Consider the following 17,092-nt stretch of genomic DNA (forward strand, 5'->3'; position numbering starts at 1 on the left):
CCGCTTACTTTCAACACAAATCAACTCGACTATTGTACCCTAGTATACATTATCGTTTTAAAATTTGAAACATTAAAAAATATATTTTCAATTAAAAGTGATGCAATTAAAAATTAATATTTTAAACTATGTATGTATTTTGGATTTACTTTACAATACATGCAATTAGCAATTAAATGACTAAACTTTTGAACTGCAAAGATCTAAAACTGAGTTCTACTTAAAGCTTCACACGATACCGAGACTTTTCTCGTATCGTCTCGGTCTCGTATCGCTTTTGCGAGACGATACCGAGACCGAGACGATACCTTTGATAGTATCGTCCAGTCTCGTCTCGTGTGAAGCCCTACACACAATTTTCCCGGAATATCCTGCCAAGGACAGTCGTTAATTACACTTACTTAAAATTACGAATAGAATACATATTTCTAAAACCAATTCTCAACATCGAAATATTACAATAGCCGACACGCACATGGAAACACTAGTTTTATAATCATTTTACGCGTAAATCATCCTTAGCAAAACAATCTACATGTCTGTTGTCATTAGGTGTCGTTAGAAATACTCATTTTTAATCAATAATAAAACGTAATGTAATCGGAATGAATGAAAGAATGATGCCGAGCCGCGTGCAGGTAAGAACAGACTGAAGCGGTCGAACGTTCGTAGCATGAGAGGCAGTATTGTGCACGTTTATAGCGAGATAAAAACTTGTTTATACACAAACCCCGATATGCGTGTAGAATTGAAATAGCACATTTTTGAAGTGCACTAAAATAAAATAAAATATAATAATTCAATACATCAGTTGTTAATTTCAGCATTTGGTTCGCGCGTTATAAATACTAACGAAACTACGAGTACTATTGCGTATATGCGTATACACACAACTATCACTATAACTCGCGTTACGGAATTTTCTCGCAATAAATTCCAATACAGGGAGATTAAGAATTAAATTCTGCTTCTGGGAGAATTAATCCAAACCTAGTTTAAGACCGCGTTCGCGTGTTATAATATTAAGAAAGTACAATTCCTAGCGCTACGAGTACTATTGCGTATATGCGTATACACACAACTATCACTATAACTCGCGTTACGGAATTTTCTCGCAATAAATTCCAATACAGGGAGATTAAGAATTAAATTCTGCTTCTGGGAGAATTAATCCAAACCTAGTTTAAGACCGCGTTCGCGTGTTATAATATTAAGAAAGTACAATTCCTAGCGCTACGAGTACTATTGCGTATATGCGTATACACACAACTATCACTATAACTCGCGTTACGGAATTTTCTCGCAATAAATTCCAATACAGGAGATTAAGAATTAAATTCTGCTTCTGGGAGAATTAATCCAAACCTAGTTTAAGACCGCGTTCGCGTGTTATAATATTAAGAAAGTACAATTCCTAGCGCTACGAGTACTATTGCGTATATGCGTATACACACAACTATCACTATAACTCGCGTTACGGAATTTTCTCGCAATAAATTCCAATACAGGGAGATTAAGAATTAAATTCTGCTTCTGGGAGAATTAATCCAAACCTAGTTTAAGACCGCGTTCGCGTGTTATAATATTAAGAAAGTACAATTCCTAGCGCTACGAGTACTATTGCGTATATGCGTATACACACAACTATCACTATAACTCGCGTTACGGAATTTTCTCGCAATAAATTCCAATACAGGGAGATTAAGAATTAAATTCTGCTTCTGGGAGAATTAATCCAAACCTAGTTTAAGACCGCGTTCGCGTGTTATAATATTAAGAAAGTACAATTCCTAGCGCTACGAGTACTATTGCGTATATGCGTATACACACAACTATCACTATAACTCGCGTTACGGAATTTTCTCGCAATAAATTCCAATACAGGGAGATTAAGAATTAAATTCTGCTTCTGGGAGAATTAATCCAAACCTAGTTTAAGACCGCGTTCGCGTGTTATAATATTAAGAAAGTACAATTCCTAGCGCTACGAGTACTATTGCGTATATGCGTATACACACAACTATCACTATAACTCGCGTTACGGAATTTTCTCGCAATAAATTCCAATACAGGAGATTAAGAATTAAATTCTGCTTCTGGGAGAATTAATCCAAACCTAGTTTAAGACCGCGTTCGCGTGTTATAATATTAAGAAAGTACAATTCCTAGCGCTACGAGTACTATTGCGTATATGCGTATACACACAACTATCACTATAACTCGCGTTACGGAATTTTCTCGCAATAAATTCCAATACAGGGAGATTAAGAATTAAATTCTGCTTCTGGGAGAATTAATCCAAACCTAGTTTAAGACCGCGTTCGCGTGTTATAATATTAAGAAAGTACAATTCCTAGCGCTACGAGTACTATTGCGTATATGCGTATACACACAACTATCACTATAACTCGCGTTACGGAATTTTCTCGCAATAAATTCCAATACAGGGAGATTAAGAATTAAATTCTGCTTCTGGGAGAATTAATCCAAACCTAGTTTAAGACCGCGTTCGCGTGTTATAATATTAAGAAAGTACAATTCCTAGCGCTACGAGTACTATTGCGTATATGCGTATACACACAACTATCACTATAACTCGCGTTACGGAATTTTCTCGCAATAAATTCCGATACAGGGAGATTAAGAATTAAATTCTGCTTCTGGGAGAATTAATCCAAACCTAGTTTAAGACCGCGTTCGCGTGTTATAATATTAAGAAAGTACAATTCCTAGCGCTACGAGTACTATTGCGTATATGCGTATACACACAACTATCACTATAACTCGCGTTACGGAATTTTCTCGCAATAAATTCCAATACAGGGAGATTAAGAATTAAATTCTGCTTCTGGGAGAATTAATCCAAACCTAGTTTAAGACCGCGTTCGCGTGTTATAATATTAAGAAAGTACAATTCCTAGCGCTACGAGTACTATTGCGTATATGCGTATACACACAACTATCACTATAACTCGCGTTACGGAATTTTCTCGCAATAAATTCCGATACAGGGAGATTAAGAATTAAATTCTGCTTCTGGGAGAATTAATCCAAACCTAGTTTAAGACCGCGTTCGCGTGTTATAATATTAAGAAAGTACAATTCCTAGCGCTACGAGTACTATTGCGTATATGCGTATACACACAACTATCACTATAACTCGCGTTACGGAATTTTCTCGCAATAAATTCCGATACAGGGAGATTAAGAATTAAATTCTGCTTCTGGGAGAATTAATCCAAACCTAGTTTAAGACCGCGTTCGCGTGTTATAATATTAAGAAAGTACAATTCCTAGCGCTACGAGTACTATTGCGTATATGCGTATACACACAACTATCACTATAACTCGCGTTACGGAATTTTCTCGCAATAAATTCCAATACAGGGAGATTAAGAATTAAATTCTGCTTCTGGGAGAATTAATCCAAACCTAGTTTAAGACCGCGTTCGCGTGTTATAATATTAAGAAAGTACAATTCCTAGCGCTACGAGTACTATTGCGTATATGCGTATACACACAACTATCACTATAACTCGCGTTACGGAATTTTCTCGCAATAAATTCCGATACAGGGAGATTAAGAATTAAATTCTGCTTCTGGGAGAATTAATCCAAACCTAGTTTAAGACCGCGTTCGCGTGTTATAATATTAAGAAAGTACAATTCCTAGCGCTACGAGTACTATTGCGTATATGCGTATACACACAACTATCACTATAACTCGCGTTACGGAATTTTCTCGCAATAAATTCCAATACAGGGAGATTAAGAATTAAATTCTGCTTCTGGGAGAATTAATCCAAACCTAGTTTAAGACCGCGTTCGCGTGTTATAATATTAAGAAAGTACAATTCCTAGCGCTACGAGTACTATTGCGTATATGCGTATACACACAACTATCACTATAACTCGCGTTACGGAATTTTCTCGCAATAAATTCCGATACAGGGAGATTAAGAATTAAATTCTGCTTCTGGGAGAATTAATCCAAACCTAGTTTAAGACCGCGTTCGCGTGTTATAATATTAAGAAAGTACAATTCCTAGCGCTACGAGTACTATTGCGTATATGCGTATACACACAACTATCACTATAACTCGCGTTACGGAATTTTCTCGCAATAAATTCCAATACAGGGAGATTAAGAATTAAATTCTGCTTCTGGGAGAATTAATCCAAACCTAGTTTAAGACCGCGTTCGCGTGTTATAATATTAAGAAAGTACAATTCCTAGCGCTACGAGTATATATTGCGTATATGCGTATACACACAACTATCACTATAACTCGCGTTACGGAATTTTCTCGCAATAAATTCCAATACAGGAGATTAAGAATTAAATTCTGCTTCTGGGAGAATTAATCCAAACCTAGTTTAAGACCGCGTTCGCGTGTTATAATATTAAGAAAGTACAATTCCTAGCGCTACGAGTACTATTGCGTATATGCGTATACACACAACTATCACTATAACTCGCGTTACGGAATTTTCTCGCAATAAATTCCAATACAGGGAGATTAAGAATTAAATTCTGCTTCTGGGAGAATTAATCCAAACCTAGTTTAAGACCGCGTTCGCGTGTTATAATATTAAGAAAGTACAATTCCTAGCGCTACGAGTATATATTGCGTATATGCGTATACACACAACTATCACTATAACTCGCGTTACGGAATTTTCTCGCAATAAATTCCAATACAGGAGATTAAGAATTAAATTCTGCTTCTGGGAGAATTAATCCAAACCTAGTTTAAGACCGCGTTCGCGTGTTATAATATTAAGAAAGTACAATTCCTAGCGCTACGAGTACTATTGCGTATATGCGTATACACACAACTATCACTATAACTCGCGTTACGGAATTTTCTCGCAATAAATTCCAATACAGGGAGATTAAGAATTAAATTCTGCTTCTGGGAGAATTAATCCAAACCTAGTTTAAGACCGCGTTCGCGTGTTATAATATTAAGAAAGTACAATTCCTAGCGCTACGAGTATATATTGCGTATATGCGTATACACACAACTATCACTATAACTCGCGTTACGGAATTTTCTCGCAATAAATTCCAATACAGGGAGATTAAGAATTAAATTCTGCTTCTGGGAGAATTAATCCAAACCTAGTTTAAGACCGCGTTCGCGTGTTATAATATTAAGAAAGTACAATTCCTAGCGCTACGAGTACTATTGCGTATATGCGTATACACACAACTATCACTATAACTCGCGTTACGGAATTTTCTCGCAATAAATTCCAATACAGGGAGATTAAGAATTAAATTCTGCTTCTGGGAGAATTAATCCAAACCTAGTTTAAGACCGCGTTCGCGTGTTATAATATTAAGAAAGTACAATTCCTAGCGCTACGAGTATATATTGCGTATATGCGTATACACACAACTATCGCTATAACTCGCGTTACGGAATTTTCTCGCAATAAATTCCAATACAGGGAGATTAAGAATTAAATTCTGCTTCTGGGAGAATTAATCCAAACCTAGTTTAAGACCGCGTTCGCGTGTTATAATATTAAGAAAGTACAATTCCTAGCGCTACGAGTATTATTGCGTATATGCGTATACACACAACTATCGCTATAACTCGCGTTACGGAATTTTCTCGCAATAAATTCCAATACAGGAGATTAAGAATTAAATTCTGCTTCTGGGAGAATTAATCCAAACCTAGTTTAAGACCGCGTTCGCGTGTTATAATATTAAGAAAGTACAATTCCTAGCGCTACGAGTATTATTGCGTATATGCGTATACACACAACTATCGCTATAACTCGCGTTACGGAATTTTCTCGCAATAAATTCCAATACAGGGAGATTAAGAATTAAATTCTGCTTCTGGGAGAATTAATCCAAACCTAGTTTAAGACCGCGTTCGCGTGTTATAATATTAAGAAAGTACAATTCCTAGCGCTACGAGTACTATTGCGTATATGCGTATACACACAACTATCACTATAACTCGCGTTACGGAATTTTCTCGCAATAAATTCCAATACAGGGAGATTAAGAATTAAATTCTGCTTCTGGGAGAATTAATCCAAACCTAGTTTAAGACCGCGTTCGCGTGTTATAATATTAAGAAAGTACAATTCCAAGCGCTACGAGTATATATTGCGTATATGCGTATACACACAACTATCACTATAACTCGCGTTACGGAATTTTCTCGCAATAAATTCCAATACAGGGAGATTAAGAATTAAATTCTGCTTCTGGGAGAATTAATCCAAACCTAGTTTAAGACCGCGTTCGCGTGTTATAATATTAAGAAAGTACAATTCCAAGCGCTACGAGTATATATTGCGTATATGCGTATACACACAACTATCACTATAACTCGCGTTACGGAATTTTCTCGCAATAAATTCCAATACAGGGAGATTAAGAATTAAATTCTGCTTCTGGGAGAATTAATCCAAACCTAGTTTAAGACCGCGTTCGCGTGTTATAATATTAAGAAAGTACAATTCCAAGCGCTACGAGTATATATTGCGTATATGCGTATACACACAACTATCACTATAACTCGCGTTACGGAATTTTCTCGCAATAAATTCCAATACAGGGAGATTAAGAATTAAATTCTGCTTCTGGGAGAATTAATCCAAACCTAGTTTAAGACCGCGTTCGCGTGTTATAATATTAAGAAAGTACAATTCCAAGCGCTACGAGTATATATTGCGTATATGCGTATACACACAACTATCACTATAACTCGCGTTACGGAATTTTCTCGCAATAAATTCCGATACAGGGAGATTAAGAATTAAATTCTGCTTCTGGGAGAATTAATTCAAACCTAGTTTAAGACCGCGTTCGCGTGTTATAATATTAAGAAAGTACAATTCCAAGCGCTACGAGTATATATTGCGTATATGCGTATACACACAACTATCACTATAACTCGCGTTACGGAATTTTCTCGCAATAAATTCCGATACAGGGAGATTAAGAATTAAATTCTGCTTCTGGGAGAATTAATTCAAACCTAGTTTAAGACCGCGTTCGCGTGTTATAATATTAAGAAAGTACAATTCCAAGCGCTACGAGTATATATTGCGTATATGCGTATACACACAACTATCACTATAACTCGCGTTACGGAATTTTCTCGCAATAAATTCCGATACAGGAGATTAAGAATTAAATTCTGCTTCTGGGAGAATTAATCCAAACCTAGTTTAAGACCGCGTTCGCGTGTTATAATATTAAGAAAGTACTATTCCTAGCGCTACGAGTACAATTGCGTATATGCGTATACACACAACTATCACTATAACTCGCGTTACGGAATTTTGTCGCAATAAATTCCAATACAGGGAGATTAAGAATTAAATTCTGCTTCTGGGAGAATTAATCCAAACCTAGTTTAAGACCGCGTTCGCGTGTTATAATATTAAGAAAGTACAATTCCAAGCGCTACGAGTATATATTGCGTATATGCGTATACACACAACTATCACTATAACTCGCGTTACGGAATTTTGTCGCCATAAATTCCAATACAGGGAGATTAAGAATTAAATTCTGCTTCTGGGAGAATTAATCCGAACCTAGTTTAAGACCGCGTTCGCGTGTTATAATATTAAGAAAGTACAATTCCAAGCGCTACGAGTATATATTGCGTATATGCGTATACACACAACTATCACTATAACTCGCGTTACGGAATTTTCTCGCAATAAATTCCGATACAGGGAGATTAAGAATTAAATTCTGCTTCTGGGAGAATTAATCCAAACCTAGTTTAAGACCGCGTTCGCGTGTTATAATATTAAGAAAGTACAATTCCAAGCGCTACGAGTATATATTGCGTATATGCGTATACACACAACTATCACTATAACTCGCGTTACGGAATTTTCTCGCAATAAATTCCGATACAGGGAGATTAAGAATTAAATTCTGCTTCTGGGAGAATTAATCCAAACCTAGTTTAAGACCGCGTTCGCGTGTTATAATATTAAGAAAGTACTATTCCTAGCGCTACGAGTATATATTGCGTATATGCGTATACACACAACTATCACTATAACTCGCGTTACGGAATTTTCTCGCAATAAATTCCGATACAGGAGATTAAGAATTAAATTCTGCTTCTGGGAGAATTAATCCAAACCTAGTTTAAGACCGCGTTCGCGTGTTATAATATTAAGAAAGTACAATTCCAAGCGCTACGAGTATATATTGCGTATATGCGTATACACACAACTATCACTATAACTCGCGTTACGGAATTTTCTCGCAATAAATTCCGATACAGGGAGATTAAGAATTAAATTCTGCTTCTGGGAGAATTAATCCGAACCTAGTTTAAGACCGCGTTCGCGTGTTATAATATTAAGAAAGTACAATTCCTAGCGCTACGAGTACTATTGCGTATATGCGTATACACACAACTATCACTATAACTCGCGTTACGGAATTTTCTCGCAATAAATTCCGATACAGGGAGATTAAGAATTAAATTCTGCTTCTGGGAGAATTAATCCGAACCTAGTTTAAGACCGCGTTCGCGTGTTATAATATTAAGAAAGTACAATTCCTAGCGCTACGAGTACTATTGCGTATATGCGTATACACACAACTATCACTATAACTCGCGTTACGGAATTTTCTCGCAATAAATTCCGATACAGGGAGATTAAGAATTAAATTCTGCTTCTGGGAGAATTAATCCGAACCTAGTTTAAGACCGCGTTCGCGTGTTATAATATTAAGAAAGTACAATTCCAAGCGCTACGAGTATATATTGCGTATATGCGTATACACACAACTATCACTATAACTCGCGTTACGGAATTTTCTCGCAATAAATTCCGATACAGGGAGATTAAGAATTAAATTCTGCTTCTGGGAGAATTAATCCGAACCTAGTTTAAGACCGCGTTCGCGTGTTATAATATTAAGAAAGTACAATTCCTAGCGCTACGAGTACTATTGCGTATATGCGTATACACACAACTATCACTATAACTCGCGTTACGGAATTTTCTCGCAATAAATTCCGATACAGGAGATTAAGAATTAAATTCTGCTTCTGGGAGAATCAATCCAAACCTAGTTTAAGACCGCGTTCGCGTGTTATAATATTAAGAAAGTACAATTCCTAGCGCTACGAGTACTATTGCGTATATGCGTATACACACAACTATCACTATAACTCGCGTTACGGAATTTTCTCGCAATAAATTCCGATACAGGGAGATTAAGAATTAAATTCTGCTTCTGGGAGAATTAATCCGAACCTAGTTTAAGACCGCGTTCGCGTGTTATAATATTAAGAAAGTACTATTCCTAGCGCTACGAGTATATATTGCGTATATGCGTATACACACAACTATCACTATAACTCGCGTTACGGAATTTTCTCGCAATAAATTCCAATACAGGGAGATTAAGAATTAAATTCTGCTTCTGGGAGAATCAATCCGAACCTAGTTTAAGACCGCGTTCGCGTGTTATAATATTAAGAAAGTACAATTCCTAGCGCTACGAGTACTATTGCGTATATGCGTATACACACAACTATCACTATAACTCGCGTTACGGAATTTTCTCGCAATAAATTCCGATACAGGGAGATTAAGAATTAAATTCTGCTTCTGGGAGAATTAATCCAAACCTAGTTTAAGACCGCGTTCGCGTGTTATAATATTAAGAAAGTACAATTCCTAGCGCTACGAGTACTATTGCGTATATGCGTATACACACAACTATCACTATAACTCGCGTTACGGAATTTTCTCGCAATAAATTCCGATACAGGGAGATTAAGAATTAAATTCTGCTTCTGGGAGAATTAATCCAAACCTAGTTTAAGACCGCGTTCGCGTGTTATAATATTAAGAAAGTACAATTCCAAGCGCTACGAGTACTATTGCGTATATGCGTATACAAGTTATTACAAATATATAAGTTCGGAAAATTCTCTATAAGATAAGATGAGAAAATAATTAAAATACGGAGTGTAAAGGTTCTGAAATTGTGTATAAAAGTGCAAAAACGCAAATTTTTTTCATTTTTGGAGAGTTTTCAAACGCGACTGTCTTGTGTCTTTGCAATACGCGGTGGAACGCAAAAAAAACTACGTAAATAAAAACTTGCGTACGACGCAGGAATTAAAATGAAAAATATAATTGAATTATAAACTTACCAATGCAGATCCAAGGCACGGCATATACTGTAAATAAGAAAAGAAAACATTATATTAATGTAATATTATATTCAAACAGCAGAGAAAAATAAACATCCATGCTGTTTACGTAAAAGTTACTTATTACCTGCAATCAAAACTAAAATATGATGCAGCAATGCGATAAGAAAGTGTGAATTGTGTTCAAAACAAACACACGACTCGTGTCGAATGCTCGCGCTTGCCGATAAATATAGAAATATACAATACATATCTATTTTACGATTTTTGGGTCATGGTAGGGCCATCTATGAATGATACAGTAGTTTCAAAATTTAAATTATTAAAAAATAATGAAAAATTAAAATTCGATTTGTGTAATTCTGATTTCTTCTGCTGACAGAGTGCAGATTTTACATAAAATACTTAAGTGATATCTGTTTCAGTGATCTGCTGATAATAAAAATGTTTTGCATTATTGATGATTATTATAATAAACTATTAAAATCAATATAAAACTGTTAGTTATATTCATGAAAGAATTGAAGAATATTTGCTTAAATTTACGAGGCTAAAATAACAAACAGCCACGGTGTGTTTTGATTCCACGAAATAAAGATTCGATACCAGCAGGTAAACAAACTTATCTCTTGCGCGAAATCGCGTGATCGTACACGGACACGAAAGAGTGCACACTACCACCGACAAGCAATATTTAACGCGAAAACGTGCATCGTAGTGCCATCTAACCGACTATCTAGTAATGACAGGTTTAAATTTAAAACACATTTTATCAAATATGCAACAACTTTGTTATTTTATGAAAATGCCAGTCATAAGCAATTTAATAATGCCCATCAGATCGCAATATTTCTAAGAAATCTAAGAGATGAAATTTTAATTCTTAAGAAAAACAAGTACTACGGCGCACACACACACAACTTTCAATATAACTCGCGTTACGGATTTTTGTCGCAATAATTTTCGATACAGGGAGGTACAGAATTAAATTCCGCATCTGGGAAAATTATTCCGAACTAATTGTGACACCGCGGACCCGTGTTATACTATAAAAAACTACAATTTCTAGCGCAACTAGCACTGTGCTAGAGTTTTTGAGTTTGCGATTTAAGAGCGATAAGCCGGGCCCCGGGGAATTTATCCCAGTTGACCCCCCTTTATTATGTGCCAATATTTATGCCGATTTTTAATTAATAACTTGTAATGTAGTTAATGTAATCAAAATAAATAAAAGGAAGATGCCGAGCCGCGTGCAGGTAAGAACAGATTGAAATGGTCGAACGTTCGTAGCGTGAGTGCAACATTGTGCGCCTTTATCGCGACACAAAAACTTGTTTATACACAAACCCCGATAAGCGCGTAGAATTGAAATCGAAACATTTCTGATGTGCACTAAAATAAAATATAATATAATGTCTCACATCAATTATAAACTTCGATGCAACTTTACAAAGAGGATAAAAACTATCGCATCGTATAACATGACTCTCGTACATACTCCCCATACGATAGCGAAGGCGTGATGAAGATTTAATTTAAATATTTGAAAATAAATCAGGAATATAACACAAATTTTACCTGCAGATCGATGGGAGACTCTGATATCCCACGCGGTTTGCATCACGCGTCGATTAACTTCCAAAATCGCGAGAAACAAGAAATGAAACGAGAGCAAGTCGCTAAGTTCGTTTGATGTCACACATAAACACGAATCCGCCATCTTCAATAAATAAATAAAACCGGCACGCACACAACCCACGACTATGACCAACTGACTCGAGTCAAGCCAGCTGTGCCGGTAGTACTTGCGCCTAGAGCCGAGTATGCGTGGTGCGACCGAACATGCCAAAATCAATTTATAGTACTGCTAGCGCCATCTATCCGCATCAAAATAAATCAACATTAAACTTAACTTTTCTACACGAAATCAAGGTCAACGCTTCTAAGAAATATAACCGAAATTATTAACAAACTTTAACGCCAATAAATATATCTGACCGATTCATTAGTATGCATGTATTTGCCAATCGAAGTAGACGTCAATTCAAACATTCGTCCCTCAAACAAATTTAAACTTCTAAACGTTCTACATAATTATTCAAATACTTAGCCAAAGACAACTAAATTACGCCTAAAACTTGATTACAAACATCAAATCGCAAACAGTGTCGAATTGAATCTACTTCTTACAACTAGCATTAGGTGCGTCATGTATTATATACATTTTTACATCATCACAACGAACTAATTAATACACGCATTAGTTTCGTATGTGTTCAAGTCACATATCAGCAGTGATAGAGTAAGTTTCAACGTCATTTAAATAAGAGAAACGTCAAGAAACATAAAAAGAACGCAAGTAAAGTGAAGGATTCATGTAAATACAACTATCCGGAGAATGAAGTACACATGTATAATAATCAATAAAGTGATCACATCACTTTTCGTGATATTATATTACTGCCTAAATTTGGTTGTCGTGTCGTGCCTCAGAAATCGCAACGTTTGTCACGATTCTTCCCTCTGGATATCGTCCTCGCCTTAAACGCCGCAGCATTCACCAAATTCTAAATACAAAACTACAAAATTAATTATAAGTTTTAAAAATCACATATAATTAATACATACGCGTTCTAATTTTGACGTTTTTGAAGTGGGCACCTCGCCGATGACGACTTTATCTCCCAGCTCGAAAATATCGCGCAGCAATTCATTCTCGGCCAAGTGCGTGTTCAAACCTGAACCTAAACTATTGCACAACGCATCATACTGCTTATGACGGCACCAACTATCTAGATAAAGAACTTCCTTTTGGAATTTCACGCGTTCTTCCGAAAACTGATCATTCTGAAACAATACATTTGTTATTTATGATTACATTTTATAAAATATACAAAAACAAACCTCAATATAGTTGAGAATATCCCTGAAAGTAGCACGTTGAGCTTTCCGGTCCTTTTTCGCGCGGTGTTTATTAGAATCCGTGGCCAATTGATGCAGCGCATCTACTAATTCATCTATATAATTTTCAGCAAAGTCATCGCGACATGACCGACCCAATTCAAACACAAGCGCCAGCGCTTCACCTGCGGCCATGCGCACATCCAAATGCGGCGACGTCAACATGTCCGACAACTGTTCAATCGACGGCGAGAATGAACCCACGCCACTACCAAGCATTGAATAAACATCACCGGGAGACATGAGCGTGAAAAGCAGCCCCCATGCGTTTAGGGCTGCAGCGTGAAGCATTCCAATGTCTACCGAGACATTCGGTACAGTTCCACCGCCTCGAAGATAACTACCGGAGAAAATATGCTCCATTTGTTTCATGATGTCCAAAACATCGCCCATTTCACCGCCGGAGAGGAAAGTTATCAATCCCAGAGCACTGCAACACTAAATTACAAAAATAAATACATTTTTTTATAGAAAAATAAAAATATTACCTTGGCGCGTACTGTGGGTTGCATAGAGTTGTCGTTCGCAATTACAAGTAAAATTGGCTTGAGACTTTTGCACACCTCCTCGCTGCTATCACCAGCGCCAAGTTGTACGCATAGCAAAGATGCTAACTGCGCAGCCGCAGCCTGCTCAGCGCCACGACCCTTTTCAAACCTCTCTCAACGCCGTCACATACAGTCATTTTGCGTTCCTCGACAAAGTCAGGGATGTATTTTTTCTGGAACGCCTTGCACAATCCTTCGTAGCAATTGGTGCGGCCTTGCGCTGATTTTTGCGAGAGACCGTCGAGCGCTTCAGCGATGCGTTCTTCGTACGCTTCCTGCTGTGACTGCTCTTCTTCTTCATTATCTCCATCATTGCTGCGTACTTCGGAACCCATACTGAATACGCTTGCGTTATCATTGCAGTCGTCCTCTTCCGATGTTTGACCGGAACCATTACGGTCTAAATAAAAGATGAAAATTGTTATTATTTATGTAAATGTTGTCATAACAATGTATTGCAAGTGCATATGACGCGGTATTGCACAAGTTGCGCATGCGCAGCATATGTTTTTAATTTTTTTATGCCAAAATTTCCACTGCGTGTTTCGAATAATCACAAAATTCGTAAAACTTTGAGAGCGAATTTAAGGCACTTCTAACGTGATTTTGGGAGGTTGCAATGGCACATCCAATAAAATATCTCTCAAACTATCCAAATATTAAAAAATTATCAAAATCGCACAAACGGTTCCCAAGATAAAGCCGAATTTCCACCTCAAGTTCAAAAAAATTCACGAAAATCATGAACATGACGCGTTATTGCACAAGTTGCGCATGCGCAACACCTGTTTTCCATTTCCTGTACACGAAAATTATCAAAAACAAAAATAATTATACACACACAACAATCAAAAGTAAAACCTAGCCGTAAACAAAATTTAAATTTAGAGCCAAGGTCGCACGAGGTGGTTTCCACCAGTTAGAAACCGACCGTGTTTTTTGTTCCATTCCGTGGTCCATATGTTCGAATGGAATTTAAGGTTGTGCGGTTGTGCAACATGGTGCGGCGCGCGCGCGAGACACGACCTTATGCGGTAATACGATAAGATTGCCACACCACTCACCATACTTTCCCTTTCGCTTCCACTTCGGCATGATGCTGGCGGCTGCTCGACGCTGTCTGAACCTGAACCGGGACGTCGTCCTCGAAATATGCCTAGAAACTACGTATCACGTGTGTCGATCGTGCGGGCGCGCGCGATCGAAATTCGCTAATAATTCTAGTGTGCACGCACGATCAAGACGACGGCGGCGCGCGATTGTTGCACCACTGCGAGCCTCTTTTACCACGTATGCTGCGACTGAGGAGCGCGTTCGCCACTTGACATTTACGGTACGATGCGTGAATGGTGCTGGCGGAGCGCATAAACATTTTTCGATTCGCGATGCACGAGCTGCGGGGGCAGACAGGCGAGCAAAAACGGCGCGGACACAGCGGGAAAAACACCACAAGATCGCTCGTTGCTGCCAACGAGCTTTCTGAAACGGACGTCACTAGCGCGCGCGTTTTTAACCAGATTTGGAGGGGGCGCTGCGGAGGCACACAACTAACAGCTTTACAAATTATTGTGCAACGTTGACGCTGACTTCCGAAAATGCACAATGACAACATTCATCACTTGGCAACTAAATAACATTGCACAATAATATTTATACCGTCATTACTTTCACTTACTACAAACTATAACTATTCTTAGACTTTCTTAGGTTGGCAACACTGATGTTGCACGAGCTTTTGACATCTCAAGCAAATTGTTAGGTTATATACATATTTGCATGTAAATATTTTTAAAATTTAAGAAGATGACTGATAACACATAGGAAAATGCCGCAAAATGTCCAAGAAAACACGGCCAGTGAACCCGCTCCACTGTTTGATCGCTATCACAATTTCCACGTTTATAATCATCGTTTTAATTCTATTATTCCTACTTCCAGGTGGTGAGTCATTTGTTTTCCCATAGAAAAAAACATTCAACTGTTTCTAAATATTATGAAATTGTTGTAGACCACTGCAATTGTCCCAGCAATAGGACAGAATATATAATAGAGAAACAAGTACTCACAGCATCAACCAAAACCTTTGACAGCGCACATAATCTGGCTGTCCTGGTGCCATTCAGAGAGCGCTTTGATGAACTGCTAGTCTTCGTGCCATACATGAGAAAGTTCCTCCATGATCAGCATATCAACCATCATATCTTCGTGATCAACCAGGTGGATTCCTATCGATTCAATCGCGCGTCATTAATAAACATAGGATATTTATACACAAAAACAGATTATGATTATGTTGCAATGCATGATGTTGATCTGCTGCCGTTAAATAAGAATTTAAGCTATGGTTACCCACATGAGCAGCCGTTTCACGTCGCTGCGCCGCATCTTCATCCACGCTATCACTACGCGAACTTTGTCGGCGGTATTTTATTAATTAACAGGTAAAATATCTAAAAATAAAGTAAAACTGGTTAATAATTGAGGTTATGTTCTCAGGGATCATTTTAAGTTAGTGAATGGAATGTCAAATAAGTATTGGGGCTGGGGATTGGAGGATGATGAATTCTTCGTGCGTCTGCGCGATGCGAAACTCGGCGTTACGCGTCCCACAAACATCGCCACTGGTATCAATGATACTTTTAAACATATTCACCCTGCGCATCGTAAACGTGACACAGCAAAATGTTTCAATCAACGTGATGTGACGCGCAGGCGCGATAGGCAAACCGGTTTACACGATGTCAACTATCGCCTGATAGGTGTTTCTAGTTTAACCATCGATGGTGAACCGGTGACGATTATCAACGTTGAATTGATCTGTGATCGAGCTGTCACTCCGTGGTGCGACTGCAGCGCCAAAGCGGGCAATAAAAACAAGACATGATAGATTAACAGCGTCAATTCATCTTTTTCACAACCTTTTACAATAAGTCTAACAAGAAGACATTCACATGTTTACAAAATCACAGATGTGTTCCTCCATTTTGTTTTTTTGTTTTAAAACCTCATCTAGACATCTTTGAATTTAAAGCTAAACACCGTTTATTTACACTTTTACATCTAGTATGATGGGTTGCATACGTTTTCATCTAGAGTAGGCATGCAGGACGCTCTAATAATGCCTGAAACAGAAACATTTATCATGCAACACTTATTAGATCAACACCAATATCGGATGCAAACGTGCAGCTACTTTTAATTTTATTATGTGCTTGAAATATTTGTGTGTGTGAACATTATTGTCCGAGTTTCAAGTCAAGTTTTGATTTTACACATGCAGAAATTGTAGAAATTCGAAAAAACGCGTCAAAATAAATCAAAATACTTGCATATTATGAAAAAATAAATCAAAATACCTGGAAGATTTACGTTTGGTTCTCTTTTCTACTGTGCGCTCCTTGACAA

General features: G+C 37.5%; 2 protein-coding genes across 2 annotated transcripts; one reads left to right on the top strand and one right to left on the bottom strand.

Annotated features, from left to right (window-relative positions):
• Positions 1-12,179: 12,179 nt before the first annotated feature.
• Ifrd1 (Interferon-related developmental regulator 1) lies at positions 12,180-15,154 on the bottom strand. Its single transcript, XM_065317261.1, is given in 6 exon segments — positions 12,180-12,745; positions 12,807-13,025; positions 13,083-13,577; positions 13,628-13,791; positions 13,794-14,087; positions 14,752-15,154. Coding segments are annotated over 6 exon segments (1,281 nt in total). The 5' UTR covers positions 14,783-15,154; the 3' UTR covers positions 12,180-12,667.
• A 127-nt stretch (positions 15,155-15,281) lies between these two features.
• On the top strand, positions 15,282-17,055 carry beta4GalT7 (beta-1,4-galactosyltransferase 7). Its single transcript, XM_065317263.1, has 3 exons — positions 15,282-15,628; positions 15,696-16,128; positions 16,184-17,055. Exons 1-3 carry the CDS (start codon positions 15,523-15,525, stop codon positions 16,569-16,571), a joined length of 927 nt encoding a protein of 308 aa, XP_065173335.1. The 5' UTR covers positions 15,282-15,522; the 3' UTR covers positions 16,572-17,055.
• Positions 17,056-17,092: the final 37 nt, after the last annotated feature.

This window comes from Atheta coriaria, unplaced genomic scaffold, assembly GCF_025399875.1.
Source record: "Atheta coriaria isolate IRGN ID8LTWV9N9 unplaced genomic scaffold, Caltech_Dcor_3.1 hic_scaffold_3_pilon, whole genome shotgun sequence".
Lineage (NCBI taxonomy): Eukaryota > Metazoa > Arthropoda > Insecta > Coleoptera > Staphylinidae > Dalotia > Dalotia coriaria.